At 39.6% G+C, this 18,365-nt stretch overlaps 1 protein-coding gene across 1 annotated transcript in view; it reads right to left on the bottom strand.

Annotated features, from left to right (window-relative positions):
* csmd2 (CUB and Sushi multiple domains 2) overlaps positions 1 to 18,365 on the bottom strand; it is a 276,414-nt gene that overhangs the window by 189,313 nt on the left and 68,736 nt on the right. The window contains exon 4 of the mRNA XM_086281126.1: positions 748 to 942. Coding sequence (XP_086137252.1) covers positions 748 to 942 — 195 coding nt within the window. The remainder of the gene's footprint in view (positions 1 to 747; positions 943 to 18,365) is intronic.

Below are 18,365 nucleotides of genomic sequence, written 5' to 3' on the forward strand. Positions count from 1 at the left end.
TGGCATAGAGTCTCAGCGGTCTGCTCAGCAGGCGCACTGACACAAACCGTTGGCCACACGGACACAGTGACACACACACACACACACACACACACACACACACACACAAGAAAGCAAATGAATATAGATGGTCAAGCAGTTTTCTAGGAATTAATCTTTTATTCAAAGACCAATCTTGTAAACTGAAGTATTATAGTGTCACTTTTGCCTACAGTGTAAGTATTTTCAAGAATCCTCATGTTGTGGCAGACAACATGCACTGGCAGGTGTCGCTGCCACAGGGATGCTTGCAGGGAAGGACAACTGGCACGAGCGCCTGACTGGGAGCTAACACATGAGGTCCTGCCATGGTAAATAAGATATCAGAATAACCACCGAAAACCAGTGTCAGGTCATGTAGAGGCATGTGTAAATATACTGTATGTCGGTGCATGTGGGCTGGAGAAGCTGGTTTATCCACCTGGTGGAGAAAAGACTAAATGAGTGAGACCGATTGCTCTTCATTCCAAAAACAAGGTCAGTTATTTTTTATAGCAACTAGTAGATATAACCAAAGCAGATTTCTTGTTTCTTTTTCTTCTTTCTTTTAAACAAAGAATGAACTTTTTTCCATAAAAATAAATGAAAGACCTCAAATATCTCTGAAGAGTTCACGCAAAAGCACTGAAAACAGATTCAATTAACATGTAAAAATTTAGCCAAAAGGTCTCTTATAACAGACGGCCTTCTGCTGAGCTTCCTACTTACCTCTGCAGTAAGGAAGGGGGAAATCCCAGGCAGCAGTACCAGCTGAAGTGGCAAGGCAGGACAGGGTGGTATGACCCTCTAGTACATGGCCCGGGCTGCAGCTGTAGCGGATCTTGTCCCCGATATTAAAAGTAGACCCCTGCTGGTGGCCGTTGAGTAGCTTTCCAGGATTACCACAAGTGTAGCTGGGCAAAGCTGTAGAAATAGAAGGGGGGGGAGAGAAAACTGACAGTAAACGAGGCGGGTTGTGGTAAAGTATGTGGCACTGCATCACGTTAGCACTGCCAAGGGCCAGAAAACGAGGGAAAGTCTGATGACAGATAACGACACACAGAGCCATCTGTTCATGGCAACATTTCTGACCCAAGCAGCAACATCTTTCCAAAACAAACAGATAAACAGATAAAATCGTATCTTCTGAGATGTGTGCACATAGTTAAATGTAGTAGCAGAGCTCCGACAGAAGTTGACATAGTCGAGAAATTCCAAATGCACTAAGTGCTGTTTTACCTATCAGGGTAGTCGCTTGAGCACGCTATGTTGACCATCACTGCTTGTGCAATCATGTAGGTGCATGCAAAGGAGCACGCTCACTATTGGTAGAACCTTGACTAATTATGTATTATTATGTAAATCAAGTTCAGAGGAAGTTCAGCCAATCTCGTGTCTGTGAGCTCATGTTATGTTCCAGTGAAAGACACAGTTTCCATGTACCTTAATGACTTACACCTGAACAGCTAAGTCACACTGCTACAGTACTATATAGGAGTGCAGTGGATTAGAGCTTTGCTCTGCATTTCAGACAGTAAATCCTTAGAGTGTGAGCAAAAGGGCAATGACCAAACAAACATCATACACACACACACACACACACACACGTACTCTGTGTCACCCAGCTTACTGTCCCGGTCACACACTCCCACACAGCGAGGGACCTGGCCAGAACATGTGCTGGACTTTGGATGAAGCTCAGTCCCTCAACAGGAACTGGGTTGAACTCCAGCGAGGACAGAATGGCTCCTACACAGAAACACAGCTCGCTGGCACCTCGCCATCGTGCTCAAACCACACTCAAGTTTTTTTTTATCCTATCTAATGTCTCCAGCTCTATAACGTATTACCAAAAAATAAATAAATAAAATATTTTTAGTCTTCTCTTACTGACTGCCCAAGAAAAAAGCATGTCTTAAGAAAATTTTGCCTTTTCTTTAATTAGAAAATGTTTGTCATTTGTTTAAATAACTAGCTCTTAACATTCATAAAGACGAGTGCATGACTGGCATGTTAAGATGCTTCTTGTGATCCTTTTCTTGGGAAAAAATATAATGCAATGATCTTTTTGTTGTGCTGCTTTGACACACAAGAAATGCTTTAAGTCAAACCCTAAAAGCCCCTTTTTATCTTTTTTTTCTTTTTCTTTCTTGTGATTGTTTGTTTTCATGTTTCAGGTTTCCTCACTCTAGTCTAAGCTAAAGACTTGCTTACAGCAAGGTCTAACAAGGACGGATCAATCATTTCACCCCATAGTGCATTCTACAGAGCTTGAGCTGTGGAATTAACTGGCTGGTAAATAAACTGCAAACAGTTTGTGTCCAGTCCACGCAGCAGACAAAAAACATGACCTCTACGAGTGCGATTTGAAATGTCTTTGTGTGTGTGCGAGCATACTCTGCTACTCCCAGGTGTGAAGCTAACGGAAAGAAAATGTTGTTAATGTAAGTAGCTTATTACAACTTTTAGTTAAGTTTTAAAATGTGTCACAAGCCACTTTATGTACCGGTATATTTTAACCTAAACTATAGTCTCTTGTTAACCTTAACCAAGTAGTTTTGTTGCACAGATGTAACAGCAAGCGAAAATAAAAGTAAAACTAAACTTAAAAATAGTCTCACACAAACCCCGGGCTCCTTCTCGAACATCATGTGTGTTTTTGACACCGCCAACCTCGCCTTCCTCCTAATTTTATTCCTCATTTTAAGCTGAATACATTATACAGTAGTTCAAGTCAGGATTGCCTACAGCTGTTTTTTGCAAGTGCACTGCAGCTCTGAACTTTTCCAGACATTCCAAGTCAGACATTACACTGTTTAAAATGCATGCACCCTGGTTCTTGTGACGTCTGATACCCATGATTTGCGTCAATGTAAGATTATTGCAGTTATCTGTCCTGTACACCACAGCTACCGAGTGGGTGCCCTGCCCACTGCATGCTTTACTAAGCAGACACCTTTTTCTAAAACCGCAGTGTTTCCAGTAGCTAGAAAGCGGCTGATGCAAACTGCACCCCGCTGTGTGCTAGACGTTGTCGGAACATTGTCTGAGAGACAACTTCAGACAGCTTTCCAACCGTATCCTCCTGACATTTTCAGGAGTTTATATGTGTAAACAGCTTACATGGGTTGATTCAGATGGTAAGAAAAAAAAATATGATTGCGAAGGTGGAACTCATATCTAAGTCATGGTTAGATACAAATTTTAACTGTCTGTGTTCATATTTGCAGGACTTAAAATCATAGCATGAGCAAGATTTCTTAAAGAAACACAATAAGGCATCTGCTTAAAGATATTCATTGTAAATTCCTGTGTTTAAAAATAGTTTCAAAACTTTGAAAACTAATAAAGGTTATTAACAGAATGTGAAGACACAGCCACTTTGTATGTATTGTGTTGAAAGGATATTAACTGAAGTCAAACTGGTCAGGCTGTGCCTTTATGCAATACCATTTGTACCACTAAGAGGTGGAGAAATAATCCTAAATTAAGTTCACATCAAGCGATAATGAGATAAAAAAAACAAAACAAAAAAAAAAACAGAAGGAGAGTCTGGGTTTGTCCAATTCTCATGAGAAGGCAGGAGCAGGAAGAATTTCAGTTTGAACTCTTGTTGGCAGAGGTGGGACCACACGTGAGGAGGCAGAGAAATCATTTCAGAGAGCCGATTGACCCGGAGAAGTGTCGAACTGTGTGAACTTTAAAAAAATGTAAAAAATTGGCAAATCTGTCCAGCAAAATTATGTGGCCAGTGCGAACGGCTGCCCTATTAAGATAAGATAAGTAGGTGAGTCTGATCCATAGTTGTAACATGCAAAATATTCACATGGGTTTTATGTGTCTGGTGTATAAAGGCCTTAACAGGTAAAACACTGCCCCTTGTGGTCAACGTTTGAATTAAACTCTGCACTGAATCTTTACATAAAGTATCTTCATGTTTAATTTTCATATTTGGAAGAAGGTATTTTTGACTGACAGAATAAAAATTACTTTCATTTGCAAATGTCAGAGAAAGTTAATACATTCCAGTATTTATACATTGGATCCGTAGATGCATAAATATACATAAAAGCACCAACACACTGTGTAAAGTGATTATGGAGCACAGGGCTGAATGGGTTGGTCTCACCATGTCAACCAGAATTCCCTGATTAAATGAGTCAGTATGTTTGCTATCTATGGATATGCCCTGGCTTTAACACTGTTAACCAACAGCAAAACATCTGAGCCAATTCCACACCCCTAACATTTCCCTATTCTTCTGAAGAGGGTTTTTAAGAGTAAAACCAGTAGTGACTCACAGCTGCACTTTGCACTTCTGGCTCCATCAGTGATTTCACAGCAGGTGTTTCCCATCATCTGTTGAAGGCAGAACACCTGCTCACACGCTAAAGATGCCCTACGCGACTTGCTGCTGATTTACCTTTTAAAATACCTGGTTAGTACTTTTGTACTCTCCCTCTGGCACAATCCACTACTCTAATGACAGGCTGACTTGTCAATTCCCAGCCTTTATTTTGACCAGCCGATGCTACCTTATTACAGCTTCCCTTCCAACATTACCACATTAGCATATACACAAGGACTCTGCTGGATTAGCATATTAGCTGCTGGGACTGACTTTTTTTAGTGCTGCAGTTTGGCCACAGGGGGCTCTGTTGCCAAGCAGGAAATGGTTTTGACCCTGTCATTAAACCATGTGAGTCTGAATCAAAGTCACTGTGAGTGTTTGATACTGAAGGCAAAGGATAGAGGAAGACAGAAACATGGAGTGATGCACAGGAACAGAGCTCATTCTTACAGCCGACAGTTTGACTTGAGTAAATAACAGCATCAACACTGGCTGCGTTCCATTTTAGATGTGCCAGTACTAGAGCCCTGATATTGTACATGTTGGCTTACCGGCATGCCTAAATGGAACGGAGCCATCGGTAATGTTATTAGTTACACCTGTGCTTTTCCTTCTTACAGTCAGAATGTCTGTGAGGTCTATTTTTAGACTGGGATGACAGATGCGTGAGAAAAAGACGGCATGAACACAGACTGGATGTGTACATTTGTGTGTCTGCAAAATAGTGACAGAGACAGAGAGATGAACCAGCTGGCTGATTTCACTGAATTAAAAATGACTGAGGGTGCAGCACTGTCAGAGTGGAGATGTGTTAAGTATGGGAATGCATGGACTCTAATACACATCCATGTGTGTCTCTGTGTGTCTGCACGTAATAATCCCATCACACTCTTCATTTCAGGTTATTAGTTTGGGCAGTAAATTAAGTCTAATAGTGCCATTACCCATGCAATCCCCAAACAGGGCTAGGCCTGGAGCGCAGATATAGCACATACATTTTTAACCTGCCGGTGAATCATCAATATTGCCTTTACTCCCACAATGTGAAGCAGTTACCAATGAGCAGCAGGATAGAAAAAGATGTATTTGCTTCGCACAAAGGAAGCGAAAAGAAGTTTTTGTCTTGGCTTTGCTATTCTCCCTTTGGAATGCTCCAGAAAACAAAAATACAAGTTGAGCAAAAGTGACGCCTCTCTTTACATAACAGAAAAAAACTAGAATACCGAGGCAGCGGTGTATAAAGACAACCAGCATTTAAAAGCTCATTTATCACAGTCTGTTCCATTCATACCTGCAGGCTAAATCCTAAACATAGAAAGTAAGAAAATGGGAGAAGCTTGAGGGGGGGGAAAAGCAACATAACATTTTAAATATTTGTTCACTTTTTTCTCCTTTAACTTTACATGTTTTTATATATCTGAATTATTTTCCACACAATTTACAGCTTTCATAAGGAAATAAAGCAGGCCTTAGTAGTTCCTGTTTTCAAGAAGAGACATGCATTTCTTCCACCGAGTTTGGCTCATGTCGTTATATGGACTATTCCTTTCCAACTGGTTGCATCCCACCCAACAGCACCAGCCATTTGTTGTTCCTCATGGCAGGTCCATAAGTCACTTGGATGGGTGATTGTGACAAGGCCTGTCCCTGGAGCCCATGTGCTTTAAGCGCTTTCGCTGCAAGTGGTCGTCCTCATCCATCAGTGTAGCTAATTCTACAACACACAGCAGCTAGAAGTAGAAGCATGCGAACACGCCAAAGTGCACACAAACAATCAGCACAGGCACCTTGCCATCCATCGCATCATCCATCCCTCACATTCTTTTCATCACCTTGCCTCTACTCCCCATCCTCACTCATTCCTGCTTCCTAGAACAGAAGATGGGGTGGCCTTTGACCCCAGTATGATTGATGTGCTCACTTCCTGGGTGTGTTCAAGCCTGTTTCTCTATTTGTCATTTTCTCTTTCTCCAGAAGAAGGAAAAGCTATCTGCCCTTGCACACCGCACAACGCATCTATCACAAAACAATGATTAGAAAAGGCTTACGTTGCAAAATAAAGGCATCATGAATCTGTAGTGCTGTAGTAAAAGGTGTCACATGAGCAACTTAACAACTGATAATAGCAAAGTAACGACCGGTTTTGAGATTTCTTTTTTTTTTTTTTGCAAATTCACAAAACTCAGAAACAGAATTTGGTCATGAAGAGTTCAGTCCCTTTTTAGTCCTCCGTTGAAGACTCTTTGGCAGTAGTCACGTTTCTGCAAATGCATTGTTGAAATGTGAATTCAATAAACCAAAATTCAATAAAACAAACAACTGAAAACAACAAGGGTATGAATACTTTTTGATCCCTTTGTAAAAAGCTTCATGTCATCAACTGCAAGAGCCAAATGATAGGGGGAAAAGAGAGCTTTGTTCGAGGATAGATTTGTTTGTTTTACTTTGGTTAAGTCGACAGTAGTAGGAGGGACAGAGACTATATATCTAAAAATTACAGAAAGTACAAGAAAGAAGAGCATTGAAGCGTGTTGAAGGGATGTAGAGACACAGGTTGGAGCCTGTCTCTGTAAAGTTGATGCAACATCACTCTCTCTGCCATGTATCAGATGGGAGTAGAAGATGCATGATTGACAGTGTAACAGAGCAGATAAAGTATATGCGCACAAATATAGCTTGAGAGATACTACGGAGGTGCAGAATAAAATCCATGCACTACGCAGAGATTTGCTATTTCCTGACTTGACTCGTCTCATTTGCTTTTTTTTCTTTCCAATTTCCTTCCATACAAGTTACATCACTGTAAATAAATACAAAGCAACACAATGGGAAAAGACGCGATTGTGTGTAACGGTAATTTAATCCAACTCATTTTCACGCAAGACTGCAAGAGAGATCCAAACAGGCAGGTGGTAAGGACTAAACAGCTGCAAAGATTTTGCGCCATCATGAATTGAAAGAAATTGCAGTTCCTGGCTCTGACTTCAGCCTGACTCAACTCTCTTAAGCCTATTTATGCCTTTATGTATCTGTGCAGGAATTTACATACTTGTATTATGTTGAAAGAGAGGCTACATGTGGGGTATAATAACCTAAAAAGGTCATAAAAAGCAACAATTAACTTTAATGAAATTTACTAGAGTGGAACAAACTTTGAACAAGGAAGCAAAAATAAGAAAAAGTTGTCCAAGCAGGCAAAGCACAGCTCAGGTCAGGCCAAAAATAAATCTCCAAAAAGGAAACCCAAAGACAAGGGGACAAAGCAGGAAAGGACGCAGGCACACTGATGAACAGATGATTAATGAGGGAAGATACAAGACTCTAATAAGTGGCACCAAATACATGAACTTTAATATTCTAATTATTATTTGTCCAAAAGCCAAATCAGATTAGAAATGCCCTGTTTAAATGACCTAAAACATAATTAACCAGTAGGTTAAACCAGTGGGCTAGAACCTAAACAATTTTACTGTTTTAAATTACTTAACTTTCTAATCTTCTTCTGCTGTGTTCCTCCTGTACATACAATGCATATGTTTCATAGTTATAGACTGTATATAAAAGTTGGACATAGACATTGTAACGCCACTGATCAGCTGGTGAAATCCCACTGTAAGCGCTTCTGTTGCCATCTTTCTGTTTTGTGTGGCAAGAGAGACATGAATCTAACTTATACTGAACACTAATAACAGAACAATCAAGAAGTAGGTCTGCCCCAAACAATGTCCTGCTTTATAGGCCTTTTTGATTCAAGACCATTGTATACTAAATGAGTATCCCCTTGTATTTAACAGACTTTAAACTCATCAACAAAGTGTTCACTGAGGTCATATCAAGGCAGCTGAAGGCTGCTCTCATATATAGCGCTATGATCTTTTGGTTGGATACCTGTTCGTTTTGCAACCATATGCCTCTTATTACCCCTTCCTGGTCACTAGTAGGAATGTAGGTTTAAAGTACTTCCACACTGGCTTCACTTTTCAGACAAAGAAGCTGTATCCGGCTTTTATATACCAGCTATAGTAAGGAAGCAAACTAAAAATTGAACTTTCCAAGCTGAACTTGTGCTCTGTGGATAGTTTGTCTTTTATTACAAATGATTACAGCAGATTTCATTAAGCCTTGACCAGGAATTGGAAAAAAAAAGTCAATGCATACCTCCACTTAAAAAAGTTTATGGTCTAGGACTAGACTAAATCTATGGCTTGGAAACTGTGCCCTGAAGAAAATAAGATTAACAGTGACCATTATGCTCAAAAGACAATAGATATCTTATTCCGGGAGGCGATCAAACTTCTGCCAAATGAATAAACTGCTGATTAAATCAAATGCACGGCATATTCATAATCATGCTTTTCCTCATGTAAACACCGGACTGTAACAAAGTCACAACTCATACAAACAGCTGATCTGAAATCTTAACAATCAAATAGGCTATAAAAATACCAAGGGAGGTCCCAAATGTAAGAAACGTAGCAGAGAGGCAAACAGGACATCCACAGATTATTAGAATAGAAATAAGCACAGGAGATATGGGGAAAGGAAAATAGAAACTATCGTTACTAAACTAAAGTCTTACCAAATTCCTCTTTCCAATCCCTTCTGCGTGTCCCTTTCTTTCCTCTACATCTTCCTGCCACGCATTTGCAAGTGACATTGCAAGATCGATTCCAACACACAGGTGCATTAGCTCAATAAGCAGTTTCTGCTTTGTCAAGCAGCAATTCAATCAATGCCTGCTGTTCCTTACACATGGGCAGGACAAAAGCTGGCAACACCCATCACTTCTGCTTAGAGAGGCTGAGAATGCAAAAATTAACTCCCCCCAGCCTTGTTGCTTTCTGTCTTCATTTTGAAGGAATAGTAGTTTTACTTCTTCACACTTTGTTGATACTTTGAAAAAAATATCCACATGCCACATCCAATCTATTTGATATAAAAACTTACAGTTTTCTGGGAGTCTGGACCTAAACTACCAAGGTAACTCATTTTTGGATAGAGGATTTCATCTAAATTGCACACTACAAAGGCCAGAAACCAAAAACAATTTAAAGAATTTCATTTGATTTAATAAATTTACCTTAACATATTTTTTTTTCATCACAAATTGGTATTTCAGTACCTGTGCCGTGTTCTCTGCAGAACTAGATTGTAGTGATGCATTTTGATTACTTCGCTTAGCCAGATTTAGATAGGCAGGGGAAACCCTTTATCAGTACTGCTGAGTGTAATCACATTTGACAGTGTTTATAAGTGCAACTGTGGGTGCAGGTAATAGTTAATGTTTCACTGTGTGTCGCTGCCTCAGTGGTTCTTGGTTGAGGATTCACGAGATTTATTGCGCAAACACAATAAAAGACACACACACACACACACACAAGAATGCATATAAATACAGACCGGATTGAACTCAAGATATTCTCATTTCCCACGCACACAACAGCAGGTGCAGTAAAAGGGCCAGTTCCTGTGTGGGAGGCGCTGAGGTGTGAAGGAGAGCTCATACAGAATTGATGGCTGCTGACAATGTCTGCAAAATGGAATAATGTGCCATTCAGTAGCCATTCACTATATATGAGACTAAACTAAGAGGGATCAGGGAGCATGAGAGACTTCAAGGAAAGCCAGAAGACAGATGAGAGACAGAGCTGAGGGAGCTGGGAGGAGAGATCAGTACATCTGTGTACAGCCTTGACTCTGTCTGGATTCAAGTATCTATATCCCCCTGGCTTCCCAGGCTTATCTCTCTACTGACATTACTCTTTCAAACAATAAAATCGCAGAAATCCTGTGGTCACCACTGCAAGCTCACGTACACAGGTGCACACAGGGACATTTACACTGAATTAAGAAGATCATATGTGAATATCTGGTGCACTGGTTTGCTAAATGGCTCACAGTTCATCACTGGTGATATTGCACTACAGCGTGTGTCGTAATAATGAAGGTGTATCGATACAGCTGATTTGGCATTACACAGAGCATTGTGCAATTCTGAGATCGGAGAATTGAATTAAAACAAGTCTATCAAACCTTAAACGTGATAAGGACTGAGAGATAACACTTGAAATCAATACAACAATAAGACTCATCTTTCCCTTTAAAACGATCATTGATCCTGATCATTCTTTACAAAAATGTAATGTATTTCTGGGGTGAGGGTACAGGGGGCAGTGTGGGGCAGTTGACAGTATAAAAGGTGGACTTATCCATGGTGACATCAAATCAAATCAAATCAAATCACTTTTTATTGTCACATCACATGTGCAGGCACACTGGCACAGCACATGCGAGTGAAATTCTTGTGTGCGAGCCCCACAAGCAACAGAGATGTGCAAACACAACAACACAAACGAGCAAAATACAAGAATGGCCAACCTGAAACTAATAAATATATGTACAGTATATAATAGTGTATGCATTTCTGGATGTGTATACTAAATATTTTCCTACGTGTGTGTGTGTGTGTGTGTGTGTGTGTGTATACACATTTTTACAAATTAAATAGTAAAAAAATAAAATAAAATAATAATAATAATAATAATAATAAAATATATAAAATATACAGAGTTGAATATGTGCAAAACAAGTGGCATTTATATACAGTATGGAGTGCATAATGTTGAAGTTCCAGTAGTGAAGCTGAGGTGTCTATGACGTGTTCAGCAGTCTGATGGCCTGATGGAAAAAGCTGTCTCTCAGTCTGCTGGTACGGGACCGGATGCTGCAGAACCTCCTTCCTGATGGAAGCAGTCTGAACAGTTTATGGCTGGGGTGACTGGAGTCCTTGATGATCCTCCCCGCTTTCCTCAGGCAGCGCTTCCTGTAGATGTCTTGGAGGGAGGGAAGCTCACCTCCAATTATCCGTTCAGAGCACCGCACTACTCGCTGGAGAGCTTTGCAGTTGTAGGCGGTGCTGTTGCCATACCAGGTGGTGATGCATCCAGTGAGGATGCTCTCAATGGCACAGCGATAGAAGGTCCTGAGGATGCGGGGGCTCATGCCGAATCTTTTCAGTCTCCTGAGAAAGAAGAGGCGCTGCTGCGCCTTCTTCACTGTTTTGTTTGTGTGTACTGACCACGTAAGATCCTCAGCCAGGTGTACGCCAAGGAACCGGAAGCTGCTCACTCTCTCCACAGCAGCGCCGTTGATGGTGATGGGGGTGTGTACTTCTCTGCACCTCCGGAAGTCCACTATCAACTCATTCACTGGTTTCTGAAGGCCTGTTTTGAAGCCTTGAGATTAGCGTTTTCACTGTCACCATTTTGGTTTCAAAGAACTGGATGTGACATGGTGGGGAAGGTTTGACTGTGAAAGTGCTTGCATATCTGGGATAATCCTCCTTTTTGAAACATAGTATGACCAAAATGAGTGACTGAGCCCATAAATCCAACAAGAAAGTGTTTACAGAGGTCAAGTCAGAAAGGTATTTTGACTTCTATGGGACCAGAAGTCTTTTTGTAATGCCATCTGGCAGTCTTCAGATAGAAAGCAGGTTTAAGGTACTTTCCTTTGGAACCCAGAACCTATGTACATGTTCCACTGTTAATCATTTTGTGTTTTAAAAATGAAACCTACTTAATTTCACATTTCTTGTTACTTAATGAAAGAAAAAATAAGCCATGCCATATCCTCATAAAGGTGCTTAGAAAACTAAAAAATGTTAATTAAAGAATTAGTGCTAACACCAAGTACCCCGTCACGGCAGATGTCCGCCCCTCCCTGAGCCTGGTTCTGCTGGAGGTTTCTTCCTGTTAAAAGGGAGTTTTTCCTCACTGTCGCCAAAGTGGCTAAGAATTAATTAAAATAACTGATTAACTCAACCTGCTATCTGCGAGTAGAATTACAAGAATTTACACAATTTAGTAGAACATATTAATTAAAATGTGTAGGAAGAAATCAGGATGAATTGCTACAATTAGTCCAGTTAGAATCTCACAGCGTTAAAAACGCCTGTGTGGAACTCATTCAAAACGACCAAAATGAGGTCCAGCACAAACTGTGTCGTCTGCAACAGTTATGCACTTGAGCGTGGTTTGGGTTGGAAGTGGCCTTGAAAGAACAGATGAATGGGTGCTAAAGAATACTGAATAGTGTTTTGCTTGCAGCAAATTACAACACAAGAAGAAAATTCCACACAGTAGTCTCCATTTGGCGAAATAAATTCTTTAACATTTGTATTTACGGTGGACACTTTAATTCATCATTACAAAATGAACAATTTCACCTCAGCATGTGTCTAGAAACACTGTCACTGAAACATCACAACAGTCAAAACACATTAATATTTATCCCCTTGGGTAAATTAGTATTCATTCAAAATTTCATGGCAACCCAGGCAGTGGGTGTCAACACCATTCTTGTTTGACGGCCAAGTTTAACAGACAGGTGGACCCTCAGAGGTCCTGCAGGTGGGGCATAAACTAGAATCCTCAGTGCCTGTTGTTTTCCTGCATTTTGTCTTGCTTTGCCATTCCCTGAGCCAATCCTCTTTCCCCCACTCTGCAGGTTGCCTTGGAAACAGTAAGGGCCCACCAGAGAGGACATTGCGAGGGGAAGTGTTGATGCATAAACGTGTAGGTTTTGGGGAGGGGGGGGGGGGGACGCAGGAAAACAAATGCATCTCTTTTCTTTGTATGCAGTGGTGGGTACGCTCATTAATATATAAGTCAGTGCACTTCCAATTTACATGTTGTACACATGGAGATATGACTTCAATACACTGTGGGTATGCAGTATGAGAACAATAAACATCCTAACAAGAAATGTGTAGAGGCATCCATCAACTCATCAGGGGAGATCAGATGTCACTTCAATCCACACCTCATTAACCATGTCTTCTTTTGTTCACTTTACTACTTGGGTAGTGAATCAACCAGGCATGGCTTGATGAAGCAGAGGTACTTTGGCAAGTTTAATCAATACCTTTATTTAAGATTAGCTTTTCCTTAAATTTCACTGTCTTTTAGTTTCCCTGATGTCTGCTGTGGTAAAAGAGGAGCGAATCCCAGACTCATCTCGTGCCGTGTTTAGGCGTGTGAAAAAGGCAAGGCAAGGCAAATTTATTTGTATAGCACAATTCAACAACAAGGTGATTCAAAGTGCTTTACAGAGAAATTAGAAACAAAAACAAATAAAAAGTATGATTTAAAATTGATTAAAACAAGCAAACTAACTAACTAACTAAACACACACATTTCACACCTGTTCGCGCGATCTGAACCCTTATCGTAAGGGGAGCTACCAGTCCTTCTGTGGACGAGCTACTTTCTATTTTAAATTCCCTGAATTTAAAATACTCTCTAGACCCAGTCTAGACCCAGCTGGGGAGCTACCCAGAGCTCTAACCCACTTAACAAACAAACAAACAAACAAACAAACAAACAAACAAAACAGTATGTAAAATCAAAACAGATAAAATCAGAACAGTAGATAAAATCAGTAGTTAATGTAAGTTTTGAAATTTAAGCTTAAAAGTGTGGATTTGGTGCTTTATTCAAATGCAGCTGAGAACAGGTGAGTCTTCAACCTGGATTTAAATAAACTTGAGTGTTTCAGCTGATCTGAGGCTTTCTGGGAGTTTGTTCCAGATATAAGGAGCATAAAAGCTGAATGCAGCTTCTCCGTGTCTGGTTCTGACTCTAGGAACTGATAAAAGACCGGATCCAGATGACCTGAGGGATCTGGAAGGTTCATACTGGGTCAGGAGGTCACTGATGTATTTTGGTCTTAAACCATTCAGAGCTTTATAGACCAGCATCAGAACTTTAAAGTCTATCCTCTGACGGACAGGCAGCCAGTGTAAAGACCTCAGAGCTGGACTGATGTGGTCCACTTTTTTGGTCTCAGTGAGGACTCGAGCAGCAGAGTCCTGAATGAGCTGTAGTTGTCTGACTGATTTTTTAGGTAGACCTGTAAAGATGCTGTTACAGTAATCAAGCCTACTAAAGATGAATGCATGGACTAGTTTTTCCAGGTCCTGTTGAGACATCAGATCTTTTATCCTAGAAATATTTTTGAGGTGATAGTAAGCTGATTTTGTTATTGTCTTAATGTGTTTTTCTAAGTTTAGGTCTGCATCCATCACTACACCCAAATTTCTCGCCTGGTTTGTGGTTTTTAGGTGTATAGATTGAAGTTCTCTGGTGACCTGTAATCGTTTTTATTTGGCGCCAAAGACTATTACTTCAGTTTTGTTTTTGTTTAGTTGGAGAAAATTGTGGCACAACCAGTCATTAATTTCCTCAATGCATTTACCAAGAGCCTGTACAGGGCCTCGGTCTCCTAATATATTTTTGATCTAAAACCGCTGATCTTGACATCAAAGGCAAATCAATATTGATATCTGATAATTTCCTATTCCCTTTCACACTCATAATGGCTATCGATTTGTGCACAAGATTATTTATACACATTTTTAGTCCATATTAAATATTATTGTTATTAATATTATTGGGCAAAAGACACTTTTAGTTTGACATGGCTGTGTTATTGTAGCTATATAAGAGGAGAGGCAGCCTAAAATGGGATATTGGCAGTAGAACTGACAGGTTTGTTGGAGTCGAAAGTGCAAACTGACTGAAAAGTCTCCCAGTATTGAGGGTTATATACATTCATTACTACTTCTTCTAAATTAGGTGCTATTTGCTGCAAATTTGTATCGATTCTGTCTTTAATGTAGTTTCAAAATGCTAAACCTGAGGGAAATACAGGTGAGTGCTCTGTCTGAGGAGAGCAACACAGCCAGTGGTGTCTAACATCAATTTCACAGCTTGGGTCTTTATGAACAAAGCATTATTGATTAGAGCTCTGTGGAGAACAACCTTCAAAAAATGGATATATGCAAGCAATGTTGCAAATACCAGGTAAACCATGACCACCATGGTAGACAAACAGACTTTCTTTTGTTGTCATGTCCTTTAAGTAAACTTTTAAAAAAAAAATGCTTAAAAGTTTCAAACTTATTGAGGTTTTAAACTAAATAGCTATTATACTGCTTACCAGCCTAACAAGGGCAAAAACAAACAAAAAGTTATATAACTAAACCCAAGTTTTGTTTAATATCAGTTGCTGGTTTCTGGTGCTCTAATGCAGACTGGCACTTTTATAACTAATAAAATATAATATTGTGCACCATGTTAACAAAATGCCAGCATTCTAATAAAGGCCTTCATGCACAATAGGTCAACTGAAGTATCAAAGTGTTGCAGAACAGGGTACTGTACACTCGCTAACTCAGAGAGCTGCCCTCTTTCTTTATGCTCTGTTTCACCAGTTAGCTCATCCTGTTGTCTTTTTTTTTCTCATGGTCACAAGTGCCTGATCTGCCTGTGTGGCCGTTGTTAAAGCATGACAATGCATTTTTAATGGTGTGCTGGGTTTAAATTAACCAAAAAAATAAGCTGTGAAAGGGCCTTGAGAAACAATTTGTCAATGTTAATAGTTTCTGAGAAGACGCCTAATTTGAACAGTTAAATTGTTCTACCTCTATTATGAGAGGTTTCACTGATTCCACGTGAAGCATCTGTTGCACGTATAAAATCGCTTCATATTATTACCGGGCCTGTAATCTTCATCAAGTAAACCACAGTTAGATCATTTTCAATAGTATAATATGCTACATTCAACCAAGTATTGAACTGTAGTTATATGGGAGGAGCTGTGTAATTATAAAATCAATTTAATTGCTGGGTTCTGTTACATGTCTAGTGTTCTGCATTAGAAATTCCTTTAGTTCTGACTCGCTATTATGACAATATGATAATCTGTCATAAGATGCGCTACTATCCTCCATTTAACCTCTTGTCTTTTCCCACCCGCAACATGGGCTATGTTGCCTTATTTTTTTAACATGACTCAAGGTTTTTTCTATAATTAGAAATTTCATTAAAGAATCGTGTCTAAATAGTGTTTACCTTTCTTTTCTTTTCTTTTTTGTTTTTACTTTAACCTCTCCTGGTCTAAAAGTATCTGAGTGATTTCAGGTTAAGTATCTTTTGTGCATGCTGGTTTCCCACTACATTCCCCAAGCCAGTCCCTTATTTTGAGGTTCCCAGGGGATAGTGGATCCTACCGTCATGATTTAGTTTTCAACTTATGTAAGCTAAGGGTCCCTATTTTTCTTTCTTTCTTTCTTTTTAGATTTAAATAAATGAAGCATAATGATAATGATAATATCCAATGAAATCAGCAGAACTACAAATCCGTACACATGCCATTCTGGAAATAGCCAAAGGATGGCTCTAAATTATGTGGTACTTGGGGGAGATCCAAGTAAAACCCAGAAATAAATCCTGTGATCATCTCACTCAAAGCACGTTCTTCGAGAGCTACATTATCCCGCATACACAGAGGCATAATTTAATTTTAGGTCGTGGTGGGTAAACATGTACGCACTGACCACGTCACAAGCATTTGACAACACCCAACTTTTCTTTCGTATTTGTTTGGGGTTTTTTACATTACTGTAATGAGATCCAGATGTCATAATTACTAGATGTGGGTCTCAAAGCTCATAAATATGAACACCATTAACAATATAATTGTGTTTTTTAAGTATTTTGTAAAAGTCTTTACTTATGTGTACATTTTAAAATTTGCACTGCTAGTTAAAACTGGTTCCATTTTTTTCTACATAGATAAAAGAGATTAAAAAATATATATCTATTGAATGTAACATGCTCTTTTCATTTGAAGAGCATTCAGTAGCTGTACTCTGACACACAGATATGGAGTGGTTGTGAAGATGAACCAGTAGAAAAATAGTCTTAAACAGTTGGGGTCATTTTCATGGGTGTCACCAAGTAGACGTTATAAAACACTGACATAGACACTGTGATGAAAACAAATGGTTTTAGACTGTACATTTTTAAGCTTTATTTTTAGTTTTAACTGGCATCATGCAGCTGTTTTGGAACCAAAAGGGACAATAACACAAAAAGATGGACTCCTAAGGTATCAGCTACAGCTAGCTATTATGGTTAGCATTAAACTGTGCAGAAACACATAACCTGGTAACTAGAAAAAGTTGCATTTCCTGCGAAAATGCAGTGTGAATGCCCCGTAGTGGAAATAATTTTTTGCTGAAATGAGGTGAAAAAACTGAAAATTCTGCAGAAAAGGGGTGAAGAGGCTGAGATTTTTTACCGAAAAGAGGTGAAAAAGTTGAACTATCTACTGAAAGGAAATGTTGCCATGAGCTGGGTTCGAACCCGGGCCTCCTGGTCTGAAGAACGCTACTCATCTCACTGAGCTAACCTGGTTCTCAGGTGGCTGAAAAGAGATGAAACTGAAAATTGTCCTGAAAAGAGGTGACCTCTGAATTTTCTGCTGAAAAGAGATGAAAAAACTGAAATTCCGCTGAAAACAAGTGAAAAAGCTGAAAATTCTGCTGAAAAGAGGTGAAAAAACTTAAAATTCCACTGAAAACAGGTGCAAAAGCTAAAGTTTCTGCTGAAAAAGGGTTAAGAAGCGGAAATGTGTAGAAAAGAGTTTAAATGCTAACTGAAAAAATTGTTGCCATAAGCGGGATTTGAATTCGGGCCTCCCACTCTGAGAATGGCTGCTCATCTCACTGAGCTAAAACATGGCTCATCCCGGCAAGCTAAACTTGTTACTAGTTACACACTGATAATGTGGTCCAAATTGGCCAAAAAATGGCATAAAAAGCTTAATATCTCAAAAAGTATAAAAGTTATGAGCACCAAAAGATATAGCTGGCATTAGCAGAAAGAGCAGAACAGTTGAAAATTTGAATGGTGAAACAGATGAAAAATATGCTAGAATTTCACTAATCAAAACTCAAGCCTTAATTTCGATCAGATAACCCATTAGCATGCTTCAGAAGGCACTAACAACAAAAACACAGACCCCAACAGCTTTCTGTGTTAGGATACATATCAATCAAAAAGGCCACAGAACTAACTCCAAAATCCAGGCAGAGGAGTTAGAAAACAAAAATCACCACAGAAATGCTGTTTACAGCATTTTGTGCTAT

This window comes from Aulonocara sp. 'chitande type north' Nkhata Bay, linkage group LG22 (genome assembly GCF_057382095.1).
Source record: "Aulonocara sp. 'chitande type north' Nkhata Bay isolate Kocher_YH1m ecotype deep benthic linkage group LG22, A_spYH_male_GT1.1, whole genome shotgun sequence".
In the NCBI taxonomy this organism is placed as follows: domain Eukaryota; kingdom Metazoa; phylum Chordata; class Actinopteri; order Cichliformes; family Cichlidae; genus Aulonocara; species Aulonocara sp. 'chitande type north' Nkhata Bay.